The 10,019-nt window shown below is 32.9% G+C and overlaps 2 protein-coding genes across 2 annotated transcripts in view; one reads left to right on the top strand and one right to left on the bottom strand.

The window, feature by feature from the left end:
- Window positions 1-10,019, bottom strand: part of LOC109584897 (serine-protein kinase ATM-like) — a 20,770-nt gene that overhangs the window by 2,224 nt on the left and 8,527 nt on the right. The window contains exons 13-19 of the mRNA XM_020000803.1: window positions 9,054-9,285; window positions 8,337-8,477; window positions 8,092-8,217; window positions 7,889-7,969; window positions 7,491-7,835; window positions 7,294-7,415; window positions 7,041-7,172 (exon numbers count right to left, since the gene is read on the bottom strand). Of these exons, the coding sequence (XP_019856362.1) occupies window positions 7,041-7,172; window positions 7,294-7,415; window positions 7,491-7,835; window positions 7,889-7,969; window positions 8,092-8,217; window positions 8,337-8,477; window positions 9,054-9,285 (1,179 nt within the window). The remainder of the gene's footprint in view (window positions 1-7,040; window positions 7,173-7,293; window positions 7,416-7,490; window positions 7,836-7,888; window positions 7,970-8,091; window positions 8,218-8,336; window positions 8,478-9,053; window positions 9,286-10,019) is intronic.
- Window positions 3,857-6,768, top strand: LOC109584903 (uncharacterized). The gene is made up of 10 exons (XM_020000813.1): window positions 3,857-4,122; window positions 4,170-4,463; window positions 4,524-4,752; window positions 4,806-5,063; window positions 5,114-5,184; window positions 5,240-5,453; window positions 5,497-5,772; window positions 5,827-5,862; window positions 6,286-6,393; window positions 6,444-6,768. The coding sequence occupies exons 1-10, from the start codon at window positions 3,937-3,939 to the stop codon at window positions 6,671-6,673; spliced, it is 1,902 nt and encodes a 633-aa protein (XP_019856372.1). The 5' UTR covers window positions 3,857-3,936; the 3' UTR covers window positions 6,674-6,768.

The following is a 10,019-nucleotide window of genomic DNA, read 5'->3' as shown; positions in this document are numbered from 1 at the left end:
TGTATATGCACATGATATTGAGAATGGACTAATAATACTGACACCAGCAGTAGTTATACAATATACAGTGGACTGGATTGAACCATCAGACACAGGTTAGTTAGTAATATAACAATTATTATCATAATTTATAGAAATAATTTTTTCAAGTATTGATACATTAGCCACTAAATCAATTAAACCCAGTTAGAATAATTTATAGAAATAGTTTATTCCAGTATTAAAAGTTTGGCCACACAACACAATCACAACTCTGTGCTACCAAACATAACCAATACAGATAATAGAAGTAATTTTAGATTCATTTTGATCATAAGGTACTATTACACACACACACACACACACACACACACACACACACACACATCATGCAGGCACTGAAACAGATCAGTCATACACTAGTGCAGTTCTTGGAGGTCTCTTTGCACTCTCAACCTGTGCTGGTATTATTTTATTAATAATACTAGTTGCAATACTCAGAAAAAAAGGTAAAAAAGATAAAATCTGATATAAAATTGTTCTTGCTTTTAAAAGGTAAAGTTAAGTCTCAAAGTAATATTGATATTACTGTCAAAACTGAGCTTAATTCAGCATATGGAACGATGCAACAAAGCAATGAAATACCACTGTACTCTGAGATTGATGCAGCTAATGTTGGTAATACTAATGTAGTACCAATATATGATGCTATACCAGAAGAAGAGGATCCACCACCAGTCCCTCCTCGCTTGTTTCAGGATGACGAGATCAGCACTACCACATGACAAGTATACATTATACTGGTTTGATTAGTAGATTCTTTTTACTGCTGTGTAAAATAATACTTAAGTTTATGAGTGTGTGAATTCCTAACAATATTGATAAATATATAAAAATCTGATAGTGCAAATACAAACTAAACAGGCTGCCAGTAATCAGTTTTAATATGCTAATGAGACAAATTCTAATGGGAAAGACTGAAGCATAAACCCTATAAATACTATTTAATGCCAATTAATAAAACGCATATAGTTTTAAATAACTAGATACAGGTTATTGAAAATAGTTTATAAAACAAAGCTATTAAAAGCAACACAAGAGCACAGTGTAAATTGATCCACCAAAAGATGATGATGATAGTGTTTGTGATACTTATCTGCTTCAATGGTCTCCTTCTTAGCTCTGAGGGCAACTACCTTCCTTTCCTGCATCCTACTAACTATTCAGTAATTAATCGTTATAAGAATCAAAAAAATGTGTCATTACCTTTAACATTTCATTTTGGATCATCATGTTACAAGGAAGCATGGGTGAGTATAGCATTCTATTATTGACATAATGCATCTGATTAACAATGCACAGATCAGTGATCGAGGATACATCAGATTCGGCTCCAATTATAATTCTTACATTGCTCCATATAATGATGCCGTTAGCTTATTGAACAAAGGTGAAGTACGTTATGCTGTTATAACTCCAGCAACAAATTCATCCATCTTCAATCAAGTCAATGATTACTTATCTAATTCAACTGGTAGTAGTGTATCAGCTGAATGGATACTGTGGGCCTACTGGTATGACGTATGTCCTTTTACTAATAGGAATTGCGGCACTAGTCAGGTTTATATTTAAAAATTACTGTATTATTTTAATATCTTTCCTGTAGTCTAATTATTTCCAGGTTGCATTAGCTTTTCAAAGCAATGCCTCATATGCTGTGTTTATATACAAGTGTGGACTCATACGATGGACATTTGTTTCAGCTTTTATTGGGATATACTTCGACTCCAATTCATATATTGCACATCCACTATCTAATACCTTTGGTGGTGTTACTGACATAGACTGCTATGATGTAGTATCAGGATGGACTAATGTTGTTTACAAAATAGATCAAGGTATATTGAAAATTCATGCATGCCAAGAATTATACTCTTTTAGGACAATTAGTTATAAATAAGTTTGAATTCCTATCCATTACACAATATAGTTTTACAGTATCATGGGAAATTATTCCTAATAACAGCTCCATGACTATTTTGAGTATCACTGATTCTTATCAAACAGTGAACAATACTATTAGTGTAACCCAATATAACAATAACGTACATAATTATACTGAAGATATACATCTTTGTAATATTTATACCTTCAAACTGACACTATCAAAGACAGAAATTAAATGTTATAATGACAACACTAAAATCATATCTACAGGTACAGTAACCAAATTATAACCAAACACTATCATTTTTATTAATCTATAGCATTGACACCAAAACCTGATAATGTATCAGCAATATATCTTAACAATGAAACTTTAGTAATAAGATTTCAAGTAAGAATATCATAAAAACTATACGACACTAAATAATAATACTAATTCTGTTAGATACATTATTGCTTTAGACATCAAATACAGTTGCTTCTAGCTGGAACTAATAGTTTTGACACATCAGAGCCACTGGATATTAACAGTCTTCAATATATTGATGAGTATTATATTATACACTGGAATATAAAACTCAAGAGTCATTTATCATATTACCTAACAGTATCAGCAATTGGTACACATGAAATTATTACTTCTGATGCAACAAAAATTAGTAAGATAGCAGCACCACAATGCCAATCTATATATTTGTACAAACAGTAGGTAAATATAATGTAAAGGATATAACGATAGAGAGGAGTGAGGGTATTGTCTGTTTTGTTTGTGTTACTGAAATGTTTAATGAATGTCAAGTAATGATAGCATCAGTAGCAACAACACTGATACCACAATCAACACAAACTAATGGAACATGTTACTCATTTACTGATAATGGAAGATACACTGTATATGCACATGATATTGAGAATGGACTAATAATACTGACACCAGCAGTAGTTATACAATATACAGTGGACTGGATTGAACCATCAGACACAGGTTAGTTAGTAATATAACAATTATTATCATAATTTATAGAAATGATTTTTTCAAGTATTGATACATTGGCCAGTAAATGGATTAAACCCGGTTAGAAATTGATTAATGTATAAATTGTTATAATAATTTATAGAAATAGTTTTTTCCAGTATTAAAACTTTAGCCACACAACACAGTCAAAATAATCAATTTTCATCAAATAGCAATCACAACTCTGTGCTACCAAACATAACCAATACAGATAATACAAGTAATTTTAGATTCACTCTGATCATAAGGCATTATACACACATCATGCAGTCACTGAAACAGATCAGTCATACACTAGTACAGTTCTTGGAGTTCTTTTTGCACTCTCAACCTGTGCTGGTATTATTTTATTAATAATACTAGTTGCAATACTCAGAAAAAAAGGTAAAGATTCTAAAATCAGATATAAAATTGTTCTTAATATAAAGGTGAAGCTAAAGCAGGTAATATTGACATTCCTGTCAAAACTGAACCTAATTTAGCATATGAAATGATGCAACAAAGCAATGAAATATCCTGCATTGATGCCACTAATGTTGGTAATACTAATGTAGTACCAATATATGATGACATACCAGAAGAGGATCCACCACCAGTCCCTCCTCGCTTGTATGAAGATGATGAAATCAGCACTACCACATGACAAGTATACATTATACTGGTTTGAACAGTAAATATTTTTATTGCTGTATACAATAATACTTAAATTTATGTGTGTGAATTCCTAACAATATTGATAAATATATAAAAATCTGATAGTGCAAAATACAAACTAAACAGGCTGCCAGTAATCAGTTTTTAAAATAACGCTAAGGAGACAAATTCTAATGGGAAAGACTGAAGCATAAACCCTATAAATACAATTTATTGCCAATTAATAAAACACATATAGTTTTAAATAACTAGGTACAGGTTATTAAAAATAGTTTATAAAACAAGGCTATTGAAGCAACACAAGAGCACAGTGTAAGTTGATCCAATTCTGCACCAAAAAAATGATGATGATAGTGTTTGTGATACTTATCTACTTCAATGGTCTCCTTGTTAGCTCTGAGAATAACTACCTTCCCTTCCTAAACCCTACTAACTATTTACCAATAAGGAATTGGGATGATTATGCTATTAATGTGTCCTTACCTTCACCATTGCAGTTTGGATTATCATGCTATAGAGATGCATGGGTAAGTATGACACTCTGTATATATGTATAACTGTGTATTTATTACAGGTAAGTACTAATGGATTGATTAGCTTGAGAACTAAATATACTGACTACCGTCCAAATCTCTTCCTCATTACTATCCCAATCATTGCTCCATATTGGGATGACAATGACTTAGGTGGTGAGAGAGGTGAAGTACGTTATGCTGTTATAACTCCAACAACAAATCCTTCATTGTGTAATCAAGTCAATGATTACTTATCTACTTCAACTGGTAGTAGTGTATCTGTTGAATGGATACTGTGGGCCTACTGGTATGATGTATGTCCACATGGTAATACTGACTGCGACAATATTCAGGTTAATATATAGTGTGACTGTGTGACAGCTAGTATCTAATTGATAACAATTTTCTTATAGTCTAATCATTATCAAGTTGTATTAGCTTTTCAAAGTAATGCCACATATGCTGTGTTTATATATAAGTGTGGACTCATAAATTGGACAAGGAATGATGCTGGTGTTGGTATCAATAGTGGTGATGGGTATTACATCAATCATCCATTATCACTTACTAATAATGTTAACAACATAGACTGCTATGATGTAGTATCAGGATGGGCTAATATTGTATACAGGCTTGATCAAGGTATCGATAATAAATATTATAGTACATTATAATAGTTTTAATTATATTTATAGTTATAGATAAGTTCGAGTTCTTATCCATTACACCTCACAGTATCATTGTGTCATGGGAAATGAATATTCCTAATAATAACAGTATACTTATTCTGAGTATCACTGATTCTTATCAAACAGTTAACAATATTATTAATGTTACTGAATATAATAATAAGTATAATTACACCGAAGATCTGTCTCTTTGTAATGTATATACATTCAAACTAGAACTGTTTAACTCAAGCTGCAATGACAGCTTTAAAGTCATATCTACAGGTAACAATTATTTATTAATATATTGCAATACTAATCATTCTTAATTATAGCATTGACACCAAAACCTGAGAATGTATCTGCATTATACTTTAAAAATGAAACTTTAGTAATAAGATTTCAAGTAAGAGTACTTTCATACATGCATTGACTGCACACAATAATACTATTTATATTAGATACACCAGTGCTTTAATAATGACATACAGTTACTTCTAGCTGGAGCTAATAGTTTTAACACAACAGATCCAATGGATATTGATAGTCTTCAATATATTGATGAGTTTTATATAGTACACTGGAATATAAAACTGAACAGAAACTCATTGTATTACCTAACAGTATCAGCAATTGGTACATATGGAACCAGCAGCTCTGATTTAACAGAAATAAGTAAGATTACATATTACAATGTAAATTAGTCACTTTATTGTAGGCAGATATAATGTAAAGGATATAATGATAAAGAGGAGTGAGGGTATTGTCTGTTTTGTTTGTGTTACTGAAATGTTTAATGAATGCCAAGTAATGATAGCATCAGTAGCAACAACACTGATACCACAATCAACACAAACTAATGGAACATGTTATTCATTTACTGATAATGGAACATACACTGTATATGCACATGATATTGAGAATGGACTAATAATACTGACACCAGCAGTAGTTATACAATATACAGTGGACTGGATTGAACCATCAGACACAGGTTAGTTAGTAATAACAAGAGTAATGAACTCTGAACTGTATAACATAAAAATAGAAAACACAGTTGATGGATCTGAATCATCAGGTAAAGGTAAGAAAAACATATTACGTATTTTAGAAATACACCAAACAAAAAATCACTGATAATAAATTCCCAACAGAAGCTGCTCCTACCCTGTCTACTTCAGCATTAGTCAGCACTACCACTACTACTAATATGTGACCATAATTGACAAAAGGTACCTTTTGTCGAATAGGAAAATTGGTCTCTATAGCCTTAAAAATGCAACTTCCTGAGCTCCATTTATCATAAAATTACTCCAGAGGATGCAAAAAGTTCCTATGTAACTTTTAGAGACAATGGTTGACTAACAGAGCACTCACAGGCTGATATTTTTCATTATAATGATAAATTTAAAAATCCGCCATAAGGTACCTTTTGTCAATTATGGTCACATATTGATAATCAAAGTACAAACCAGTTCAAACTTTCTTTAATTATATATGCATTCAGTCTCAATAGGTCAATCACTGATCATTAATATAGTACTTGGAAGCCTCCTTGGGCTAACAACATGTGCTGTTTTCATACTGATAGTAATAATAATACTCAAGAAAAGAGGTAAAATGAATGCTAAAGATGTAATAAAGAATTATTTAAATGTCATAAAGGTAAAACAAGGTCTGAAAACTTCATGCAGCCTCGCACTCAACAAGAGACTGTTGAAATTCCTGTTACCATTAAAGAGAATCCATTTTACGAAATGATGAGCGATGAAGTACCAAACACTACCAACAACTACTACTCTACCAGTACTAGCAGCAATGTTGATATGATTTATGAGATCCCGGAAACAGGACCACAAGTCTCATCCCATCCATATAGAGTTGGATACTACTGACTGATGCTTTATATACTTATATAACATAAATACATGCAGTTTAGAGTATGTCAAATGTCTAGGTATAAAGTTTAAACTCATTTATTTTTCTTTCATTTTGTTACAAGAAAGGAGGCTACACAAGCATCCTGCTCCTATGCTAAATAAATAATATCACCACCAGTACATAAACTGAGAAACCACTAGATAAACCAACAACATAGGTGTAAATAAACAAAATAAAATAGATTTAAACAGTATTGGTATTATGGTATGTGTAGGTGGTATACAAAAGTAAAATCACATTTGGCATTAACACGTGCACCATGAATACGACATACATGTAATAGGACACAGATACAGAATTACAGATAAATATGAAACTAACCAGAACGCTGACAATAAGCTCAAGCAATCTGATTGCTCCATACTCCAGTTAGAACCAATTATTAATCTCTTGAGTAATACTAATGCCTCCTTGTGAATGAAATAATTCTTGCGATGCTTGGACAAAACTTTCCTGTCAAAAATGCATATACACATACTTAATCACACAATGCTAAAAGAAAGATAAAAATCAATTCTATAAGACAAACACTAATAAATAGGATTTCATTCAGACACATTTCCTGTATCATTACCTCAGTGATTGTAATATCATTCCTATAGCTTCCTGGGGGAGTGGCACTGGAGACTGTAATATGTTACTAGTTATTGCTAATATTAACTGAACTGTCACTACTGAACTAACATTAACAGAATCCTACAATAAAATAAAGATAGGAAGCATTCTATTCATAATGCATAAGAATAATCATTAATATATAGCACAACTCACATCATTCATAATATTCTTTACTGAGCTCCAACACAGCGAGCCACACTCACTCACTAAATATGACCATTTGACTAGTAATACGCAAGCCTCCTGCTGTACGAGTGCTTTGCTACTGAGCAGTGAGGGGGAGAGTATATTGAGGTTGTGATGGGAGACAGGGCTCAAGGAAGACATGTCAGAGTGAGTAGATGGTTCACTGTCCATAAAATCATCCTCAAAAGCATCATCATCATCATTGGCTGATGATACATGTCTGTTTAATCCCAAAGAAAGATTACTGGTAGACTCAGTGGCACTGAATGCACTGCTGCTATCCATTGATATTGATCTTACCCAACTAGCAAACTGGATGAGAAGGAAAGAATGAATGGAGAATCAACAACAGAGCAATGGCTGACCTTTCCTTTACTTATTAAAATGATATCTTGAACAGTTTCTAGTGGAATAAATGACTGAATGTAATCTTTAAACTCAGTAGCCTAAAAATAAATAGAATCATACAATGTAATCTGTACAAAGTGTATAATAGACCGTGTATGATGGCCTTATAAAAGGGTACATAATAATAGGCCAGAACCTCAGAGGCAGGACACGTACTTACAAGTGAATCACTGACTAATGATGACAAGTGTTTAAGGTGAGTTTTCACAACAGTTTGATAGTACGAGGAATCAGCTTCAGACCATATTGGATCCTTCAAGTGAGAGGAAACCTCTTTCAATAGTGACTGTTGAGAAACAAAGAGATTAAAAGAATCCAAACACAATGCAAATATTTAAAACATACACAGCTAATCCATTTAATTTTGCCTAAAACACACTAAAGTACTTGCTATTATCAACTAACTGGTCCTAGTTGATATATAGAGGTTGTTTCCACAGGATATCCAATGTAATGAAGAAGTGTCACCACATGAAGGACCAGTGAGCAACAGTAAACCTTAGCTTCCATTAGGCAGCCTAACTTATTCTCATGTGTAGTAGGAGCCTATAAGAATAAAAAATCAAACAATGCTTCAAACCAGGGTTTCCCATTAAGCATGCTAAGTAAGCTAAAATGCATGCTCCATCAGTTGACAAGCACCACAATAGACATGTACATGGCTTTTTTGAGCAACTTTAAAAATTCGTAAAAAATCCAATTTTGATTGGAATCAGCTCAAACTTGCTACACAACATAAGAACATGTATATGTATTGGAATAAATTATAAAAATGAAGAATCCTCTCCTAGTCATTTTTGGCGAAACTTGGCCGACGACCCAGTACTATAGTACAGGGACTTTGGCCCAATTTTTGAGTAACTTTAAAAAATTCATTAAAAAATCCAATTTTGATTGGAATCAGCTCAAACTTGCTACACAACATAAGAACATGTATGTGTATCAGAAAAAAAATTATAAAATGGAAAATTCTCTCCTAGTCATTTTTGGCAAAATTTCTATACAACACATGCAATCCTATTGAAGCTTGGCACTTCTAAATAGCATAAAGGCATCAATATACATCAGAATAAGAGGGTGTTTTTTCAAAGTCAATTTTAGAAATACTGATCAAGTGCTTACTTGAAGTGGCTGTGAAAGATTATGACAGTGTGAACTCAAAATGTCGCATAAAACTGAGCACAGTGAGTCAATGACTGGTTCTTTCCTTGGTGCAGTGGGTGTGGCTGAGGGTGGAGTGAACAGAGGATTAAGATCAAACGATGACTGAAGATAAGCTACTTCATGAGGATACCAAGAGGACTCAAATGATTCCAATGACTGCCTAAACTCATCACTAACCCACTGAGTACATCTACAACATAATAAATATAGCAATTATTTTTATGAAAAATTGGTCTTAAAAGCAAATAATATTAAATCAATAAACAGCAGCAAATGAGACTGATAAATTGACAAAACAATCACAATATTTTTTAATACTAGCTAGACACAGTTCAAAACAGATCAACAACAGATTCATGACTATCGTGTCTGAAAATATCTGTGGAGCTTGGTATAATTTCGTTCTTTTGCTCATCAACAGTTTTGTGCGACTCAGTTAAGTCTAAAAGAGGCTCGTCATCTTCGTATCTATGCACTTGTAGTCGACTGAATGATTTCTTCCTTAGTGTATCGTACCATTTTGTTTGTGATAGCTGCAAGTAGAGATGATACAAAGCAATTAGCATAAAACTAAAGGTAAAAAGAGATAAGCAAGTGTTGAACCAGATCCCTACCGCACTGTCATCAGTATAAACTACAGATAGACCAACCATGACACACAAATTGAACAGGAACCAAGCTTCAATCATATCGTGTATCCTTTTCCTATAGACACCTCTTAAACAAAACCCCAGCGAAAAAACAATAGCAAGTACTGTTAGGAGCATTGACAATAGGAAGTTGTGTGACTGAATCAAACTGTCCATTAAAGTAACAGAGAGAAGGATTGGTATCCTAGCCACTAGCAGTAGACCAGGCCAGAACCGATACTCATCTTTCATTGGACCACTATATGCATCAATGATAGGCTTGAATCGACTCCAA

Source organism: Amphimedon queenslandica, unplaced genomic scaffold, assembly GCF_000090795.2.
Source record: "Amphimedon queenslandica unplaced genomic scaffold, v1.1 AMPQUscaffold_13152, whole genome shotgun sequence".
NCBI classification, from domain to species: Eukaryota; Metazoa; Porifera; class Demospongiae; order Haplosclerida; family Niphatidae; genus Amphimedon; species Amphimedon queenslandica.
The sequence above is the reverse complement of the archived record's forward strand: the minus strand, read 5'-3'. Positions and strand labels throughout refer to the sequence as shown.